This window comes from Tasmannia lanceolata, unplaced genomic scaffold (genome assembly GCF_043159265.1).
Source record: "Tasmannia lanceolata isolate RefF3 unplaced genomic scaffold, GAP_Taslan_0.1 ptg000044l, whole genome shotgun sequence".
Taxonomy (NCBI): Eukaryota; Viridiplantae; Streptophyta; class Magnoliopsida; order Canellales; family Winteraceae; genus Tasmannia; species Tasmannia lanceolata.
The window spans coordinates 23,716,065-23,738,070 of NW_027518721.1; the positions used below are offsets into that span (position 1 = coordinate 23,716,065).

At 39.1% G+C, this 22,006-nt stretch overlaps 1 protein-coding gene across 3 annotated transcripts; it reads right to left on the reverse strand.

The window, feature by feature from the left end:
- Positions 1–178: 178 nt before the first annotated feature.
- Positions 179–21,983, reverse strand: PEX10 (peroxin 10). 3 transcript variants are annotated; one of them, XM_077373896.1, is made up of 12 exons: positions 21,843–21,983; positions 21,676–21,749; positions 13,794–13,825; positions 9,863–9,952; positions 9,315–9,409; positions 8,962–9,172; positions 6,697–6,766; positions 6,310–6,388; positions 2,019–2,152; positions 1,127–1,224; positions 795–886; positions 179–549 (listed from the first exon to the last, which is right to left on the reverse strand). In XM_077373896.1, exons 4-12 carry the CDS (start codon positions 9,932–9,934, stop codon positions 447–449), a joined length of 954 nt encoding a protein of 317 aa, XP_077230011.1. In that variant the 5' UTR covers positions 9,935–9,952; positions 13,794–13,825; positions 21,676–21,749; positions 21,843–21,983; the 3' UTR covers positions 179–446. The 3 variants fall into 3 exon arrangements, 2 of the variants coding, with proteins under 2 accessions (XP_077230011.1, XP_077230010.1); XM_077373895.1 differs by lacking the exons at positions 21,676–21,749; positions 21,843–21,983 and adding an exon at positions 15,247–15,688; XR_013240836.1 differs by lacking the exons at positions 179–549; positions 21,676–21,749; positions 21,843–21,983 and adding an exon at positions 15,247–15,694 and having other exon boundaries at positions 1,127–1,237.
- Positions 21,984–22,006: the final 23 nt, after the last annotated feature.

A 22,006-nucleotide genomic window follows, 5' to 3' on the forward strand; every position in this document is an offset into this window, starting at 1 on the left:
AAATTGCTTTGGATATGCTATGAAGCAACAATCAAACCAATAATCCAGTCTTAATATCTAATAACATTAGGTATGCTCACTCTGGCCTTTGCTGGTAGCAGTGTCAGCCTAATTTGAAGAGCCCCATCTCACATTATAAAGGTAGTGAAATAAGCTCGGATTTAGAATAATGCACTAATGCCTCAATGGTAGAAGATATTTCCACCCCCTTAATTAGATAAAGGGCACCACTCTTTATCTGAAGCTCCTCATCCATTTTTAGCGCTGGTTATAGTTTTCAAGGATTTTACATAAACCATCTAGGAACTGCTGATATGAGGAATGCTGCTACATTTTCCACTGAGTTCTGTAAATCAGGTAAAAGTGGGTTGCTGATGTAAATAAGTTAAGGATGATTTTATTTCTTACACCGATCATATACTATGGAATTGAGAATAGTTGCTGGATCAAAAATCTGAATGGTATATACAAACTAAGCTCGAGTGAGTTACTGGAGTCCGACAGAGAGGACATTCAGGCTTCTCATTGCACCATTCCATAATGCAGTTCCTGCAAAAATGGCAGCGGCAAAAAAAAAAATTAAAAACAGAATTAATCAGGGGTGCAACTTGGGTCGGGTCGGGTTGAGCTTTTGCTAAAATATGAATAGGAATCAATCTGAACCCGAACCCGAACCCGAACCCAATTTTAAGGTGAAAGCTCAACCCAAATTCCAAAAAATGACCCGAGTTGCACCCCTAGAATTAATAGGAGCTGTTAGGGTGTTTTAGTTTAGCAGAAGGGATGGGATATACCAGCAGAAGACATGACCACATGGAGTGGCTGTTGGATGTTGGCGAGGACTGAGGCAAAGGGTACATTTGTCGATACCACCAGCTGCTTGGGACTGAAACAAACAATGGAGACATTCATAAAAATTAGGGTTGTACAAAGGTTTTTTTTTTTTTTTTTTGATAGATAGGGTTCTACAAAGTTACTTGACAATCAAACATCGTTTGTGGTATCCTGTCACCATGCACGAGTTTTATAGATATGTAGCGTCAAACTAACAGCATGAAACCCCACAAACACAAATACAAGATGGTCAAACAGAGTTAAACCAAAGAAGAGGAAAAAAGAGATGTACCTCCTGAGCAGTCATGGATTCGGAGGTCCAATTGCCTTTGTCAATATTTGAATCACTAATCAGATTGCCATCTTCGTTTAAAACAGGCACACCTCGTCCTGTGACCCACAACTGTGTCAGACCAAACAGTTAATGAAACTTAATTAAACATCCAGATGATCACATTTCATATCCCATTGAGAACCCATCTCAACCCTATTTCTATAGCTTAGTATACGACCACTGCAGTACATCTTTAAGAGGTTGATGCTCTATTTCAAGCTTTTCCTCACAAAATAAAATAACCAAACAATGACCTGCCCACAAAAGGCATTGTCTGATTAGCACCGACGCTGAAAACTCAATTACCTTGCGATGACCGCATCGGTCCTATTAATTGTAATGTGCTAAAGTTTGGTTCCCAATTTCAACTCAATAAAATGCTCCGTTTGGTTGCCGGAATTTTTTTGGTTCTTGGGATTTTTGTGGAACAAAAAATTTCCTGGGAGATTGGTGGGAAAAAAAACTCCCTGAAAGTATCCCGGTAAAATAAAAATCCCATGTTTGGTTGACTGGACTATGGTGGGAAAAAAAAAATGCTTTGTTTGGTTGCTTGAACTGTTGGGAAGAAATTGTTTTTTCTGCAAGCTTATTTTTGGTTCCTGGGAGTATTTTTTTTCCTTCCTAGGGTTTCGTGCGGGGTTATTTTGGTTCCTGGGATTATTTTGGGCCCACCAACCAAACGTGGGTTTCCTGCGGAAATTCCACAAAAGTCCCAAGAACCAAAAAAATTCCGGCAACCAAACGGAGTAGGCATTATTTAGAGTCTTTAGACTCAGAATGTAAATAAATGTACGGCAAAGTATCAGAAATATTCCATTTCAAAAAAAAAAAAAAAATCAGAAATATTAACCTGTTGACGCCTGGTGAGTCCCAAGCGATGCGTGATGAACTGAACTTGCAATGGAAGATAAATTACTCCGGCGCAGTCCTTCAGCAGCGATAACACATAGCTGGATTAACAGGAACACGCCCAGGATTTGGTATCTGCATTTAGAAATCAATGAGAAGCAATTTTATAAATTCGATATGTTAATATGGTTAAAAATGTTTGGGCATTTAAAAAACAGTCGAGGAAAAAAACCTACTATTCTTCTAAATAGAATTGAGTTCACCAAAAGGGGAGGAGATTACCCACTAAAACAATAAAACACAATAAGGAATAGCTGTATATAATTGGGTTATATACTTGAAATGATTCTTTCAGAATTGCAGCATTTAAAGAAAAGAGAGGTGAAGCAACTTGCAACAAAAATAAAATCCAAGAATCGAAGGGTAGCTCTTGATTATTATTGTCAACAATAGACCTAAAATCTAAAATCTAAAATCAAATAAAAGATTAATTACAGCAGAAAATCACAACAACTAATCATTCAATGAATAACAAATCAGCGAAAATAGGTTTAATCTAGGTTGGTTACAACTGTAGATTCAACCATACGAAAATGTTATAGATAATTAATTAATTACTATAGAAATCTTCAAACAATTGGAGTCATCCTTCCAAGAAACCCCCACGAACAGAAATAAGCTGCAAAGCCCAAGCTTGTTTCTTTCTTCTTCCAACTATACAAAAATTATCCTGTGTATTGAACAACCATTTTCATTCCTTAAGTTTATGGAGTCACTCATATAATGTTTGCCAATAATTAAAGACTAAAAATTCCTCTCCAATCAATCTTTTCATCTCATTCCAAGTCGTAATTGTCAATTGCAACAATTGCGCATTTTGAATCTTCACTGATTGCCACCACATCACAACATGAACTCTACACTTCAAAGCAACTAACGACACCTTTTTAAGCATTGGTATCCCGTTCCAATCAAAAACTTCTTCCACTGTTGTCACTCAATCAAGATACTAATCCAAAGAATTCAAAACTTTTGACGCTAATTCCCCATCAATTATATTCCTGCGGAGCTCGATTAATGGACAGAAATTGTTGTGGATAGGATGGTCTAGGGTCTATCTCATCTTCAACTTCTTCTGAATTAGTCTCTACAGACTCGACATATTCGGAGCTTAAGGCATCTCTAGATTGCATAGGATTTGAGCAAGAACGGTGTTGAATTAAGAGAATTGCTCCCTCATCTCCTTCATCCCTTGGTCATGCTTCTCCACTTGCGGTGCAAACCCAAAGGCTCGCGGATAACTCTAAGAACTGTATAAGCTCAATGGGACCAAGTCGTGACAATTACATAGCCAAACCATATCCTCAAACAGATAAATAAACAGTATTTAATAAGTTTCAGTATGGAATCATGAGGATTAGCATTAGACATAAACCACCAATTTGAAAAGATTCTACTCAAAACAATTATTGCATATAACAACCTCCATACGATCAAAGATGGGAATTAAAAGCTCAATTATATGAAAGAAAACTCTGCATTCATGCTGTCCATAAAAAGATATAAAGTTCTAGGGCCCAAAACTATTCTAAACAATGGAAATAATTCTAAGGTAAACCTAGGGTAAATCAAGGGTAAAGTTTCTACGGGTTTAAAACGGGTAAGAGGCTAAAATTGGGGCTGAAAATAAAGGAAAGTTCCCACCGGGAAGTATAGCAGTCCTTTCACCACAAAATACTCGCAATTGAGGGCTCAAGAGAGTGGGGGAGAGATCTGTGGGGGCACGATCCGAACTCCGGGCAGCAGCAACCTCCCAAAACAGTGAGTCGGGGAGGGGGAGGGGGGGGGGGGATGGGGATGGAAGTATAAGAGAGATAGCTGAAACGAGGGATCTCCGTAGGGAGTGAAGAGAGAAAAACCCGAGAGGGGTAGGGTGAGAAAATAGAGAGGGTTGAGAGAGAACAAAGAGATAGATGAGAGAGAAAGAGGCGTGAGAAGAGGGGACAGACAGAGAATGAAAGGGAGAAGAGAGAAGAAGATGGGAGAATAGAGGGAGATTTAGAGAGGAAGATCGAGAGATTGTGAGAGAGAAGGAGGGGGAGACAACAGAGAGAGAGAGAGAGAGAGAGAGAGAGAGAGAGAGAGAGAGAGAGAGAGAGAGAGAGAGAGAGAGAGAGAGAAGAAAAGAGAAGAGAGAGAGAGAGAGAAGGAAAAGAAAAAAAAGAAGAAAGGAGGAGAAGAGAGAGAGAGAAAAGAAACATGGAAGAAAGGGAAGAAAGAGAAGAAGTAAAGGAAGGAGAGAGCAAGAAGAATAGAGGAAGAAGAAAGGGGGAGAGGAAGAACTCACCTTTGATGTGAGGGAGAAGGAGATGACGCCATTGGCGTCTTTTGCTGGTAGAGAGTTGGTGGCTCTTTTTTTTTTATTCACGTATTCTCAAAGCTAGGATTTTCTCCCCCATTTGCTCTCTTTTATAACTTCTTTTGGTGGACCCTCTTTGCTAAGTCACTTAAGTGATGGTGAATGGACACTTTTGCCCTCTCATGCAATGTAAAGCAAATAATAATAAAAGGGGCAAATATGGGGACAACAATAAGAAAAGAAATATGAAAAAAAGAAACATGGTGGTTGTGTGTGCAAGGGTGGGCCCTAGATGATGCGGACATCCCCCACACCTAGGTCGAAAATAAAATTCAAAATAATCCAAAATCCTAAAAATAAGAAAAAATAATAATTTGCTAGGTAATGAAAGTGGCGATCAGACGATCGGATCACAACAACTTGTGGTTGAATCATCTCCCTAACATTGTCAAAATTCTTGTTTTCTTGTACATCTAAACTAGAATCATGACTGGATGGTTTTCTAAGACCGATCCAACGGTCGGATCACAACAACTTGTGGTTGAATCATCTCCCTAACATCGTCAAAATTCTTGTTTTCTTGTACATCTAAACTAGAATCAAGACTGGATGGTTTTCTAAAACTGATTCAACAGTCGGATCACAACAACTTGTGGTTGAATCATCTCCCTAACATCGTCAAAATTCTTGTTTTCTTGTACATCTAAACTAGAATCAAGACTGGATGATTTTCTACGACCCATCTAGACTTTGATACCAAATTATACCTCTGACTTAAAACCATCTGCGTCAAATTGTTCTACATTGAATTAGCCCCCACATGCGTAAGAGTTTGTCACGAAACCGTCTCAACTCCTCCTTTCTTTGGCTCAAAATGTTAGTCCATTTATGGGTCACGAACAGCCCTGACTTTGGCTCTCCTTGCAAATGTTATAACAACCTTTGGATGCTTTGACTTTTGCACATGCTGGTCCGCCATACCTTCAACCTCATTGTGAGATTATACTACATCAAGCGTCAAAATTAGACTCCAAGTGAAGCTCCTATACAAGAAATAGTTAACGTGGTTAACAGAACAACAAGCCTGTGCAGAACTTTTTCAGCACATTTGCTTCTTCAACAAGTCAAGTAAACCTAACAACGCCTACAAGGTCTAGCTCTCCCAATTTCTAACAAACAACATATACATGTGCCTATGTAGTCCACATGCACAAAGAATTAATCCATCACCCACTCCAACAAATAAGTTCCTGGATTGTCTTAAAAATTCTAGGAGAAAATTTACGATATAGAGTAAGTCCTTACTAAGCACTTGTAAGATCTTTCACTTCAGGTGTGGCGTGTTTTGCGCAATGACAACGAAAAAACTTCCAGTAACAAAGGCTTTGTCATTGGTACGTGATAATTAGAGATAGAGAATGTACCCATTAATCTTACCTTCTGTAATTGTCGTATGACCTTAATGTAGACATTCTTGTAGTACATATAGTTCATCTACCAGTTTGATCTCTTGTAATTATTGTGGTACAAATGGAACTTTTTCAATGGCTTCAAATAAGCAGCATCATCAACACCCACCATTTAACTAAATGTTACAGAAGATAAGCAATACCTAAATTTGTAGAACATGGGACCTGTTTGGAATAAGACTGAAGTTTGAAAAATATTGGACTGAAACCCAAGCGGGTAGATCCTTTCACCTTCTTCGTGAAAATTTTCTAAAGGATTCATTAGCCGGCCCCAACTAGTTTGGGATAAAGGCTTCGTTGAGTTGAGTTGAATTGATAAACCCAAGCATGGTACTACAATATTGGTCAAAATATGTTAGTGGTCTGTCAGATTGTTAACGAGCAATCAACGGACATCTTTGCAGCGACCATTCAGCGTCTATAGATGCCTAGAAACGACTATATGTAAATTTAAAGCTATGTACCTAGGTCTTTGATTCGATGGCTTCCCAATGAATACATAACGGATGCCTGCTGCTCGCTTTGATATATGATAATATAGACCTGCATAATAGAACTAATAGATAAGTTACATATTGTACTTAAAAGATCAGTGTAAAGATTGTATCATTTTAAACACAAAATCAAAACATGGTTAGAAGAGAAAAATTAAAAGATGCGGAAGCAATATGCAAGTAATCAGAAGAACCATATTTTATTTTATTTTATTATTATTATTATTATTATTATTTTTTTTGCATTACATAATTTGTTAGGCAGTTAAGAGTATCCCAATCAAAGTTTCCTAACAAAATAGGTAATTCTAAAACCATCAATACAAATATTTGGGCCATAAAGTTTGGAATAATCACCTTCAAAATAAAAGAACATAAGATTAGTACGGAGAACCAATTGCAATATCTCACGAGCAAAAGGGAGCACCTGAATACCACAGTAACATGGATAAGTAAGATAAAAATGAAGACTTTCCAACAGGCATTGGTGATCCAAAAATTCACCAAGGAAGCAAAGTGTTTATTTAAGCAATCATTGTGAGTTCCTCGAACAAACTCTATCTTCCAGACACTATGCTTATCAGCTATTCCAATCATAGTTTTAAACGTCGTCCGAAATCTGAAATCGGCCTTTTTTTCAGGAGTTCAAGTATCGGTGGAAGAACAAGCCTTTCTTCCACGACCATCATGACTTTCCTTCCAAAAGAGATCGTGAGAGCTTTTTTTATAGGGAAGCGCATCAAAACTTCTGTTTCTTGAAAAATGGAAGAAAAAGCCAAAGCCCCTTCATTAAGAAAAAGCCTGCTACAAAAAAAAGGCCGAAATGAAATTTACCATGAATCGGTTTTTTACAGGATTTTGCCGAAATTTCACCGAAATTCCGACATATCGTTTTTCACCCTTATTTACAAAACTTCCACTGAAATTTTAGGCAATTCCACGGAAATTTTAAAAATACTGAAATTTTAACGTAATTTTACATGATTTAGGCCGAAATTTCCACCGAAACCGAAATATTCTTCAAGATACGAAACGAGCAGCCGGAAACGGCTGTCCCTATTGTATTTTAGATGGAGTCATCAACAGGGCTAAGAATCTGACCACAGTCCGTTTGAGTAATCAAGAAATCCAGTAATGTAAGGAAGGGCTCCACCGGCTCTGTTCACCTGATAGGTATGGAAGGAAAGGGTAAGAGACGAGACGAACTGCTCTCGTGAAAAAGATGCTAAGCCAGCCGTTGACCCATTCGAACCATATTGTTCAAGACCGTTACTTGCCATAGTTGAACTGGTGAATTCAGGGTCGGACCAAGACAACAACATTCAGCCGCGAAGCCGACTTTCTGTGATCAAACCCGCTGCTCCTGCGGTGGACAAATGTTCGTACCCAGTTGCCTGTCCAAAAGGAAGAGACCGAGCCTTGCCTCTACATTCAGAAACCCAGTACAAGAAAGAAATCGTTCAGAAATAGATGCCTTCGAGGTTTTGAAAATCGTTCACCGGTTTCATGGGTGGCTGCGCTCACCTTCCTGGCTGCCTAACTCCCTTAGTCTACTTTCAGATAATTAAGGGAGAAGGATCACCAATACTAAGAAGGGTGTTCGAAGCTATCTATCAACACCGGAATATGAAATACTTGCCAGGGGGCCAGCCCTAAGCTTATGTATCCATCTCTGTGGCTAAATCTCTTTGGTTCATACTTTCAGGCACCTTACCTTATAATAGAGAGGTGGAATCAGGAAGGCAGGGGCAAAGTCTTCTTTCATTAGCGACAGCGAACTAACCTATCATTCGCTTTATTTTGTAAAGTGCTGTCCAGACTACGGCCGGAAGGCTGTAGGATTTATTGATGAATCTTTTAAAGAGCTTTGAGGGCTCTTAAAATAGAAGGTACTCCCTCGGAGAGGATCTATGGTGGATGGTCCACTCATCCAATCGGGAGATGTACCGAATGATGCAATTCGAGATGGTCATGGACCCCAAAAAGGAAGATTTTAAAGCCCTCTCTCTCCTGGTTCGATGAATGGCTTTTTCAAGCCTGGCTTCTTCGAGAGAAGGAATCATCCTTTTTAATGGATGAACGCCCCCCGCCCGAGCCCTTTTTATAGGCTCTTACCCTTTGAAAATAGAGGTGAGAGCGCTCTTAAGATAGGGAGAGGGGGAGATCATCGAAGCTTTTAAAAAGCTATTCTTTCTGTTCTTCCTCATTCTGATTTTTGTTTTCGTGGTTCACACTTGTTGCTCAGCCGGAAGGCTGATCAACAAGATGGCACGACAGCCACGGATGGGCGCGGTCCCCCCCCTTACATAATAGGGCAAGCCGCCGGCGGCGCTCCTGACCCGGAAAAAGATCGACTCCGGAGGCAGATTAGGAGCGGCTTCGCCCGCCTTCTCAAAAAAGACTGTCACAAGTATTGTGGGGGGGCGCAGGCTCTGTGGGAAGTTCTGTATGAGCTACATGTTCAATTTCGGTGGTGACCAAAACCGACACTGAAATCAAAATTTAAAACCATGATTCCAATTAGAATTCAAGGTTTGCAAGCCATTTTGTTCCACGAATGATGCCAGGAAATCATAGATGGGAAAGAAATCAACAAGATGTCCTGAAAAGCGTGTACTATACCGAAGGCCATCTCTGAACTGCAGACAACCATAATCTATGGACTTTCTCCTTCAATCTAGACAGAGCTGAAATAGACCGGCCATTCGCAGAGGAAGATGAGCTTTCAGTGCCAACAGAAAATTGAACTCGGTTTCTTTGAGGACCATTGTTTCCAAACAACTCATCAGACTGCGAATCTGCAAGAATGATTCCACGGGCAGCAACCCTAGAGCTGCAAAACTGATACATTTCAGCCCCACACAAAAGACGAAATAGCCCAACAAAAAGACAAATAAACAGTATAAAGGCAAATAAAGCCCACAAAAGGAAGCACAGTTCTGTGAAAGAGACCATGAAAGAGGATCATAACCAACCTAATTCTTTCTGCAAGATACGGCACAGCTGTCTGGTATACAATGAAAAGGGCACGCCTCGCCGGTGTTGGTGGAAGCCCATGAGAACTTGCAACCTATATATTACCAGATAGCAATTTATATCTATGTAACGCCTAAGAGAGTGCGGGCATGAGATAACATTTACATGCTCCTCCCTGAGTTCCAATTAAAATTGAGGGAAATTTAGGGAATCAATGAATATTTTTCTGCAATACCACGATCACGTAATTAAGACAAAAAACTGCAGCATTTGGAATCATATACATACTCCAAAAAACTTCGTTGCCAATGAAATGGGGCTCAATTTTCATTAATAACAATTTAACATTTTACAATAACCATGTCAAACTAAGTATATATAGCACCAGGAAACTATAAAAGGAAAATATAATAAACACAAAAAGGGCTTGAACAGGTAGAATCAGGAATAGAGAGACGATGACTTTGCTATAATGCTTCCATGGAATACCAAACTTGAATATTTCCTAACTAGGTACCAATGATTTGAAAGTTTATGGGAAATAGACCTGAGTTATGTCACAATATTCCTCTCCCAATGTCTGCTGCCCTGAACCTGTTGTCAATAAATAATAAAACATCTGGCCCAACAGTTTTGTCTGCAAAATAATAGCAAACAGAAACACATTAACACACCACAAAAGAATATTCAGGAGGAAAATTAAAAAAGCGAAATAGAGAATGTGAAGTGGAAAGAACTAGAAAAATGGATAAGTGCATCATGAAGTCATGTAATACATGATGGAAAAACACTAATAACACACTTGAAGGGGTTCACTTCCATGAAGTGAGAACAAATAATTATCGAGTATTAACCATTTCGTATGGTTTCAACCATACGAAAACAACTATAGACACAAGTCTAAACTTAAAAATTTTACGCACTGAATGTTGGAGGACTCGTACCACACTACCACATTAATAGTAACTGCAAGAACAATGTGTAAGAATCAATTAAAAACTTCACCAATCAACTTGCAACTCAGCAGGAGTTCTGAAAACTCAGTTGGAGTTTCTTATCAATTAGGAAAACTTGGCTAAGTCAATGAAATGGCAAAAATGAGTTGAGCCAAGTCCTTTTAAGGTATTGTATTGCCTCATCTGACTTGGCCAAATTCTTGTAAAACATGGTGAGCCAACTTGCTCAAGCCTCAACACAAGTTCCCAGTCAAGTCCCAAGTTTTTGTTAAGTCAGCAAAAGCAATTTGTAGTGGTTACACAATCTAACTCCAGCAATTAATGAGGTCATAAAGTAGAGCTTTTAAATGATGGATGCACACATTTTTCTTTGGAAAAATATGGATGGGAAAAAGTAAATGTGGAGGCCACTTCTTCAACGATCCAAATCGTTAATAGAGTAGGCCTTGCTATGGAGGGTCATGCACCAAAGTTCTCCCCCATCAAACTGTCATAACTTTTAATTTTTTTGGGTTTTCCTAATGAATTTAGACCATTTTCTCTGTATTTTCTAACCGCCCTTTCAAATGCCATGATTTAGAGGCCTATGGGGGGCAGTTGTACTTCTGCGAAGGTAGTACTTCTCCCAAGGAAGATATGGTAATCCATCGTATAACAGCTCCATAAAGTAACCAATTAACTTCTTGTGCCTGTAATGATAGGAGAAGTTACCCAATAAGATTAATGTTAGATGATGTACACAATATTGCAGTTTTGAATTGTCCCCCACTGTAGGATCGTGGCACTACCAACCATCCCAAAACCAATTGGTGATGGTAAAGGCGCAACCATTATCTTTATTGAGTAGCACCCTAGCAGGAACACGGGCCACGTTAATCACACCCTAATTTGTCTCCAAGCCCTTCGAGCACAGAGGGCATCGCTGGCCGCCATAAGCCAACATCCATCTTCTTATTCCTGGTATAAAACGATCTCTCACATTTAGCATGCTGGGTAGCCCATGAGCTTAGCATCTTTAGTGAGTCACTAACTCATTCCCATTCAGTGGCCAAGGGGGGTTGTTGAGCCCGATTCAAGCCTGTGGAAGTGATGCAGTTTACATGAGTACTACACTATAATCTGCATTTAATACCTTCAAGGGGCTTGAACTTTGAGGCTCAATGGGAGAAAATGTTTTGCATGTATCCTCCAATCCAAAGTCCAAACTAAAAAGGAAGGAAATCAAGAAGCAACAAAATAGCCTTTATTGAATCTCAAAATAGAGAGAAGGAACAAAGACCGATTTTTAAAAGGCAAAACAGTTACAAGTTTGGTCTGCAGAGTTACTACACTCACCCAACCTTTCTTCCTAGTTTCAAACTTCTAAAAAATAACAATTCTCAGACTAGTTAGAACATGCTCCTTATGACTTATAATTGCCTCTGCCTTCTTTCTTAATACATGAATGAATATTCATCTTATCAAAGAAGAGAAGGCAACCCCCATCCAATTCTAGCAGATCTATCAAGCAGGAGCATCTCAAATGCTTGAGTTTCTTTCACAGTGAAGTTAGATTCGGCTGTGGATGAAGTGGAGCAGTTCTCATCCAGCCTCTGTTACGGTGGCGTAGACTCCTGAGACAATTCAGTGAACTGAATTCATGAATACATAAGGATTGTGAGTTGATCAAGGACCTTTGGTGCAGTATCTTGACAAGGAACACCTGGAGAGTGTGAACTCTAATGTTTCGTGTATTTCAAGTTCTGTTATTTCATCAAGTTCGTAATGGTGATGAGACTCCTTGAACAAGCATTTATCCCTCCTCAGTCCCAACCGATTATCTGATATGTCTCATACTTCAAATTCGGCTCTGGAATCTGTACCACTCACTAGATTGTGTTAGGGACTCACTGCAATTGAGAATCATGGTATCACCCTTACATGCTAGATTAACTCGATTCAAATTCCAGTGGCAAGGGCCAAATGATGCGAGCCTAAATAGACAAGTTATCACAATCGAATACTGTTGGTTGGTGTCGTTTTTCCTCCTAGAAGAACCACATGACCGACTCTAAGAACACTGTCACTAACAGAAGTTTCGAGAGTTAAGTTGGCATCATTGCCATGACTTCTTATCAGCCAAGCCATGATATAGGGATATTTGGAGTTCAAGTTGTTTGGTTCAAGCTGCTTGGCCTTAAATATTTATGTATGCATGGATCACCCTTCACATCAATCAAACTAACTCGTGCAGTAAAGCCTCATGTTGAGGTTGAAGAGGAAGTACATCAGCACGCGTGACGGATCGAGCATCCAAAGGTTGTTAATACTAGTACAAGAAGAGCCAAGATGGGGGCTGTTCGCAACCTAGAATTGGACAGGTGACTAGCACCATGAGCCAAAGAAGAAGATAGCAACTATTGTTCGTGAGACAAGTTTTGACACAGATGGGACTCATATTTAGTACCAAAGTAACTTTTTATTTTATTCATAGGGTTCTAAGTGAGTCATTTATAGGGTTTCAAGTTTGAGGGGTATAATAAGGATTGTCTTTAAGTTTGATTTAAGTCACTTATTTGAATTAGAATAAAAGAGGGCCCACTTCACTCCCACGAAACTATTCAGTCTATTGTTCACGACACTATTCGTGTCACTATTCACAACAATATTCGCGTCACTATTCACAGGATTTTTTCAGGGAGCTTTAAGTGAGTGTATTTTTGTCAAAAGTAAGAAGTTTTTAGTTTAGGGTTTTTAAAGCTTTATAGGTTCTTTAAGTGTCTCCCTTAGAGCCTAGTTCTATTCCTGAACGGTGTGTAATCACGGGAAGGAAACACCTCTTAATCGGAAGAAGAGGCACACAAGACACAAGACGGCAGTGATCGTACCTGCAACTCCTTAGGATGGAGGAAAGTACAGGTACGCCAGAGGGGTACAACGCTAGCCTCTTCTCTCCACCAGGGATGACACGCCCTACAAGGGGCAAGGTGAGGTCAAGAAATTGATTCCAGATTTGATTTTATCTTTTTGATATCTGTAACCACTATGCACCCATCAAATTTTGGACTTTTATTTCTGTTATAAGTTGCATCATATTTGATATCAAAGTGTCAATTAGATTTGTTCTACATTACTAATGTAGTAAACGAGGAAGTAGAAGGACAGACGTTATGATGGATAAAAAGCTGCTCTTTGGAACCTTTCAAAAAAGAAAAAAAAAGCTGCCCTTTGGTGACTTTGACTAGGGCAGTAAGATTAAGACTGTACAACATCCAATATCCGACTTCTAATCACTATTTTCAGGTCCCTATTATTTGACACCCCCTGTGATGATGCTAATGAAAATAACAGAATATCTAAAGCAAAAAAACGAAAGACATGCGCTATTCGAATGTTTCCTTCAACCAAATAGAAATTTGAGATGCCATTTCTTTAATGTAAAGCTTCCAATAAGAACAAAACAAGAATAAGAACAAGTCAATATCCATTTGGTGCAATAAAATAATGATGTAAACAGAAGGGTAAAAAAGTACAGAAGCTAACCTCATTCTGGTAAGCAACAGCAACTCTTGTACCTGCTTAAGAAGCAAGTCTCAATTAGAAATGAGATACATATGTGTTCTCGTCACAAATATAGAGAGGACTGAGAGAATGAAATGCTTGTAAAATGCAATTTGTTAAAATTAAGTATTTTGAGGAAACATGCACATGCAACATTTAAAACTGCTTTTGGAAAGGATGATGAGGAAAACAAACAAAGTAAAGCAGAAGCCCAGGAAGGTTTCATCATAAGCATATGAAAACCCTAAAGCAAAGTGATCCCACTATAAGAAGTGCTGCCTTATAAATAAACAGTAAAAAATCCAAATAAGGCAAATTGTGTTTCTTGCATCCAACAATTAGGGAACATCATCGTTCGAAAAAAAAAAAAAAAAAAACAATTAGGGAACATCGCCAAGTTATCACCCAAACCCAAAAACCAAACACAGTTGAGCCGCGATAACACACAAATTGAAACACACCGACAACTTCATCTACTTGTTTGCATCATCAAACAATTGATGATAAAACTGCAGAATAGTTATCTGTCAAAATAACAAAAATTGCATTTATATAACAGTCAAAATAATTAAGCAATTAACTTAGCCTAAAAAAAGGTATCATATATTCAAGATATTACCATTCAAATTCAATGATGTTCCACACCAAATATTTACAAACTGAATTCGCAAACATCCCAAATCAACGTCACTTGAAAATTGGTCGAAATGTACATCCTAGAACCATTAAGAAGTCGACCAACGATTCACAAAAAAAAAATCACCAAATCATTATGGACATAACAAACAAGATGACCTTCATAGACTGAAATCAATATACATAGATATAAATCTTAAAACAACCATGTCCATAGGTGATTAGAGGCAACGAAAAATTGTCTCATCCAGCCACAAGAATTAAGTCTTTTTTTAAAGTATATAACATCAATAGCTTTTCATAGGCTTAACAATCCCAACCATAAAAAGTTCAAACTTTACACCTTATCACAGAGTTGGAAGAAGATCCACAAGAATTAAGGCCTCGTTTGGATTGCAAGAAAAACATTTCTGACTGGAAAATTTTTCTTGGAAAAAATAAATAAATTCTTTTTCCACAATTTAGATAGAAATGATAACATTATGGTTAATTTAGATAGATATTATCATAAATTGAAGGTAAAATTTAATTAGGGTTGGTTCAAGTTATTCATAAATAACAAAAAAAAATGAGAAGATTTACAAATATTTTCCTTTCCAAACTTTTCCAGAAAATTCCTCCAATCCAAAAAGGGCCTAATTAACTAACGAGATTGACCAGCCGTGAGCAAAACCAGCAATCACTTACCAAATTCAAAAATTCATAGACCTTATAATGAAATGTAACAAAGAAAAAGAACCAAAAAAAGAAGGGGAAAACAAACTGAGAATTAGGGATTTAAAACAAGGACTGGACTGACCAAACAAATGGCGAAAGGCGTCACGGCAAGCGTCATAAATGTAGGAAGCGTACTGATCGTCCTTCTCGGCCGCTCTCATGATTTCCGGCTGGGCCGCGATGGGGAACCGGTGGGCCGTCCGGTTCGAAACGGGTACTTCGGGCCCACCACCGTGGCGGGAGGTTTCGCCGGTGGCTGCTGTCATGTTTCTGACGGAAGTGAATTTCTCTACATTCAAGGGTTTGAAATAAGAAAGCGAGGGTGAGAAGAGAGAGGGTTTCCCGAGACGTTCTCTAATCTCTACAGTCAATCAACTGCGGTAAAAAGGAAGATTAACTTGCGACTGAGCAAAAGGCAAAAGCGGTGGCTGCGCGGATTTTATTAGTATGTGATTCGTTGAGGGGTGGAACTTGGGTCGGGCATAACCTCAACTCATCGGGTTCAACCCCATTTTTTCCCGGGTTGGGTTGGGTTGGAAATATCACGGGTCAGCTTGGGTTCGGGTTGGAAGAAACGAACCCGAAACACTTTCATGTTTGCTCTGTTTGGTTGCCTTTTTTTGAGAAAAAATAGCCGGGAATAATTCTACTGATTTGTTGAAGGTTGTTTGGAAGGGAATTTAGAGAAATTTGGGAGTTTGACAACCGGATATGTCGGGCCCTTGTCGGCTGATGTGGAACCCTGAAAATTCCCTCCACGAGTTTCTCCAAATCGAAGAAAAGAGGGGAGAAATTCTCGGGCAAATCTTATCTTTTGAGTTTTATTAGGAAGTGGCAAATCTTCGGCAAATCTTGGACAAACCAAACAATGTCTTTTAGATTTGCTCTCATTCTCCCCATTGACTGATTTGCTTTTAATCTCTCTTTAACTTCTTCTCTAGATCTCCCAACCCTCTACAAGCAACCAAACAGAGCAGTTGGGTTAGGATTGATGCGTTGCATTTTTTCAATAAGCCATCGAATGCGAAGTCCTTCTCCGACTATCATCTAATATTTTATTTTCCTCAAGTTTGCATTTATGACCTCACTTTTTGTGACAAGCAATCAAGGTGACAAACGGGCCGTGCCTTGATACTTCTCGGCCCAAAATGGCCCACGGGCTAGGCACAACATGGCATGATTTGGCCACGGACCGTACCGCCAAGGCCCACAGCTCGAGCCCGTATCGTGCCAGCCCGGGACAACAGCCTTATATGCTCACTTTTTAACTGATTTTTGCTTGTTGCTAAGTAAGGCAATGTCAACAAAATATATTGTAAAATTAAAGGATCTTGTGGTGGATTTGAACCACCATCTTCTAGTCATACCCAATTTCCCAAGTGCTCTACCATTTAAGCTAAAGATCCACATCATGCCTTCATTATAAGTACATAAAATAAAGTAAGGGCAGAATATGGGTAAAAATAAAACCCAGAAGGAAAAAATATCAAATGGACTTGGGTTGGAGTGGAGTTGGGCCAGGGTTTGAGACTTGATAGATCATGATGGTTTTTCATGGAATTTTGAAGTTTATGGCAGCACCATTTTTAAAAGTATGGTTTGAGACTTGAAAGAGAAAGAGGGCTTCTGAACCGGATTACGTTTTGAGGAAATCCTACCAGTTACAAGTCTGTCATTTTCTTATACAAAATCAAATGTTAGACATCCATTTTATAGATAACTGAAGGTATTGAGCAAAAGACTCCCTGATGGCCTTGTGAGGTATCTCCTTGGAACTGATTTTCACCAATAACGGCACAACCTATACTAGTAAAAAACCCGTGCGATGCACGGGCCGACAAAGAACGGTACGGATCACGTGATAGGTTGATCCAAACCGTCCATGTGATGGAACACAACATAAATAGGTTGTGCCCCAAAAATCATTTTCATAGGCCGATCCTAGCCCTCCAATCTATAGATGTTTCCATAATTCCTCTTATCTTAAATCGGATGGTCAAGATCACCCTATAGTTTTTTAATTAAAAAACCATAAAGGAGGGGGGTAAGATCGAAATTATACGGCTCTAATGGGTGCCTTTGTTAAAAGCATAAAGGAGGGGGGGTAGGATTGCAATTATATGAGTTGAATGGGGGCATTTGCTCAAAAAAGTCAAGAAATGTGAGGTGTAATTCTCACGGATTTTTCAAAAAAATCGAAAAAACCTCTCTCTTTTCATCCAGGCTTATATAGATAGATAGCTTCTCACAAAATGACATGAATTTTTTTTCCAGAGGCTTGCGGAGACATGCTACTAGATATGCACGTTCTACTTTTATAACCCGAGGTGCAGTGAATGAGCAGCAGCAACATTCCTACACTTAAAAACTCAAAGTTCAACTTAACTTAGCCTTATATCCTATTAACCCTCTCCTATGAACCACCACTTTCCCATTTGTTATGAGAGGAATTCTAGACTGAAGGGAGCCCTTGCAAAAAAGAGGTGAAAGGGCTCTCCTATTGGCTAAACTTCACCGTCATGCATTATTAACGGCTGGAAAGTCAAACATGATGGTGATGTGTAGCCAATGGGGGGCCCTTTCACCTCTTTTTTGCAAGGGCTCCCTTCAGTTTAGACTTCCTCTTGTTATGATTGCCTTGAAATTTGGAAAGGCAGAAACGAGTTGGACTCTTCTTAAGAGTTCCATTTTGGTATGGTTTTTTAACAATAGAAGTATTCTATTGGTAATGGGACTCTTGGTATTTTGATAAACCAAAAATTAGCAAGTGAAGACGGATTGAATTTTTGGAGGTGTGGTGTACGGCTTGGTAAACGCAAGGTAAATGCATACAGCTTCAAGAAGAGTGAAAACAAAAAGGTTTTCAAGAATACAGATTGAGGGTTGGTTTTTTGGCACTCTTTTGAAGGGCTTGGTGAAGAAGAAGAGGCAAGGTTAGCTAGGAAGCAAAGGCGCTTGAATCCTAGACTACGTAGAATTTGGTTCTTGTATAATCCGAAGAAAGCTTTGGGCTTTTGTAATCCGGTGAGCACTTCTTGTAACCCACTTATTTTCCACATAGTGAAATCTTTTTAGGTCTTCTCCCATGGACGTAGCTACGCACATCATGTTGTGAACCACGTAAATCTTGGTGTTCTTGTGTGCTTTATTTTTCTTTTGTCTTGCACTTTAACTTTATTTGTTCTTGCAAATCTACTTCGGATATGTTGCCTAGTGTTAACATGTTATACTGGAAACACACTTTCGTTTTCGGATTGTTAACATGTCACTGTGGAGGATTGTTTAGCGCCCCAATTCCGCAACAAGTGATATCAGAACTTTGGTTCTACAACGACGGTGACGGTTTCTAGCACAAAGTTTGAAATTGAAAGATTTGACGGGAAAATAGTTTTAATTTGTGGTAAGTCAATGTTAGAGATTTGTTGGTTCAACAAGGATTACATAAAGCACTGGAAGGTGAAGAAGCCTACAGATATGTCAGATGATGATTGAGATGACATGGATTTGAAGGTTATGAGCTCTATTCGCTTGTCATTGGGAAATGATGTCAAATACCATGTTATGTATGAGAAATCTGCGACAGATATGCGGTTAAAACTTGAGAGTTTGTACATGACAAAGTCTCTTACAACTCGGGCGTATTTGCAATAACAACTATACACCTTGAAGATAAAGGAAAGAACTGAAGTGATAGAACACTTGAATGCCTATAATAAGACAATTTGTAATATTAGAGGGTTTGTCCTAACACTTTATAAATCGGAGAGTTAAGATCAACCTATGGAAATAATTTTTGGGGCACAACCTATTTAGGCTGTGGCCCATCTAATGGACGGTTTGGATCATCCAATGGTGCGGGCCATGCCGTACTTTAATAAAGTGAGCAGTGCGATCATCAAAATACGGTAGTGCTGATAACATTTCCCTTCATTTTACAAAAAATATAGGCCAGTGATAAATTCACCCCCTTCTATTACAATATTCAACCCCTATTTTTCAAAATGGGCCGTACAACCCACACCATAGGATGATCCAAACCGTCCATTTGATGGGCCACAATGTAAATAGGTTGTGCCCCAAATATCATTTCCATAGGATGATCCTAGCTCTCCGATCTATAGAGAAACTCCATATAATCAAACATATATAGATAGATGGCTAGGATCATCCAATAGAAATGATTTTTGAGGCACAACCTATTTACATTGTGGCCCATTAAATGGACGGTTTGGATCATCCTACGGTGTGGGTTGTACAGCCCATTTTGAAAAATAGGGGGTGAATATTGTATCAGAAGGGGGGTGAATTTATCACTGTCTAAAATAAAGACTTAAAAAGGCTTTTAACACAGTTGTTTCATTTGCATAAAAATGACATCAAAACAGATTAAATTTTCAAACAAAATGCTCTCACCACTACAGAAGATTGGTTAAATTTTCAAACAAAGGCTATCACTATTAAAGTCAAAAGGGAAGATTGGTTGCAACCAAACCTTTCCTCAGCCAATACGGGTCCCGGACCCAAAAACTGACTCAATATCTACCCTTGAATTTGTATTAGTAGTGCCCACCTGCCGCAGATCTTTAATTCTGGGGCATTTTTTTTAAATAATCCATTTGTTCATCTGTTCGTCCTTATTGAAGAAGACCATGTCTAAAAAATCATCTCCCCAAAGCAATCCTTATGTTGGGATTGTTTAGCAGGGATCATATTCTGCTGAGGTATGGTACCCGCAAACTTTCAGGTCTGCTGGTGAACCTCAAGCACGCCTACACTTGAAAATAGTTGGCACTTTAAATGGTCATCCCCCAAAAAAATAGGCATTGAGAAAGCACTACTAATGGTGTTTGGTATCCATTCTCCCGAATCCATTTTTAGAGCTAAAAAGGGGCTGCCGTTTGGAATGCAAGGAAAACCTTTTCTTTTTTTTTGCATGAATTTTAATCCTCCATGGCAAAATATTCCATAAATTTTTTCCTTGCATCCAAAAACGCGCCAAGTCTCGCTCTCGCAGTCCACCGGGTAGGGGCGCAACTCGGGTTGGGAAAACTCAACCCGACTTTTTCTCGGGTTGAACCAGACCCGAGTTGCACCCCTACCACCGGCGGTGTTCGGCATGGGATAGCCATCCCTAGTTTATAAGGCGGTAGGGATGATATTCCCATACAGAACAGCCCCATTAGGACGGTCTTGCCAACGGCTGGACTGCATGGCCGAGAGTGGTCAGCAAAATAAGACCAAAAAGCTCCAGACCAATGGTATATTAACGTCAATTTGGAAGCTATTAACTAAGATACAAGCCTATAATTTTTAGCGGTATCCAAAGAGGCTGAAGTCTAGCCAAATGCTCGAGACCCACCCATAGTTAGCAAAACATGATTCCGCAAAATTCTAAGTTTAATACGATATTGGCACTGAAAAATAGTAAAAAAAAAAAACAGAAAACACAAAAAAAAGTGCATTTTTAAGTTTTGTCATTTACAAAATATAGCAGGGTAAAGTTGGAAAAATGCGTTAAATATGCATTCTAAATGTTTTGCTAAAAAAATAGAGTTTTTCTTTTATGGGATTTCGCGGATGGCCTGTTGCATATGAGAGCAGCCACCTCATGAATGAAGACAAAATCTGCTGAAAAGTGAGCTTGTGTGGCAGCTCTCACATGCAACAGGCGGTCTGCGAAATGCCATCTGTGATGTACGCTAGCAAATCCCTTCTTTTATTGTTGTAAAAGTTTTAAAAGGAGTGCAACCAATAAAATCGTTAAAACCACCGTTTTAAACGTGTGTCTTGCGTTACTATGGTCCCACTATGATAGACATATCCAGCCCCTGGATCCGAAGGCCTATTCTCAGGTTTTTTCCTTTCTAAGATTTAATAGACCCTGGCTGTTTGCAGCACTGAGTACCGTGGGCCATGCACATCTATATTAATTAGGATGGGTAGTCCTAATCATGGTTTTAAATTTCGACCGAAATCTGAAGAAATTTCAGATTTCGGTGGGGACCGAAACCGAAAATTTCCAAAATTCAAATTTTCACCATTTACCAAATTTCGGTAATTTCAGTCCGAAATTTCGATTTAATGACATTATTTATTAAAAAAAAAGTGTTACGGAATTTCGGTCTGAAAATTTGAAATTTGGAGCCAAATTACCAAATTTCAGACCGAAATTTCGGTTTTTGGTGGGGTCCGAAACGGTTACCAAAACCAAAATTTTAAACCATGGTCCTAATAGTCAAACCATCATGTATAAGCAGAATTTTCATATGGTAGCCATTAGTGCAGCTAATAAAGTAGTGGGGCCATATAACAGGATTATCTAAATCATTCATTTGTGGATCCCAACGTATGAAGGACAAAACATCTTCACCGTAGGATTACCCTAATCATCGAATTCATGGGGGTTCCTATAGTCCCATTATAACGGCTCTGATGCACATCTAATTTTTACTACTTGTGAATCCCAACGTAAAGCATTTGATTCTGTAAGGCAAAGTAATGGAGAACATACCTTAACCCGCTTGGGGTTGAGCCTCTAGCTCAATTGATTAAGGCTTTAGCTTTCAACCTTGAGGTCGGAGGTACCTATCAAAGAAAAACATACCTTTTACCAGCTTCAACAATCTCTGCGAAAAGAAGCTGGGCCACGTCTAAAATCATCAAGAACCAACATCTTACCAGCATCACCTGGTGAAACATAGGTTTCCTATCCTCCGTACCTCAAAATCAAGACATAGAAAATATCAGAATTGCAGAAACTAAGAGAGATTAATCAGGCATTTAACTATATATTAACAAAATGCCTGACATGTCTGTATAAAATCTGTACCAACAAAATCAAC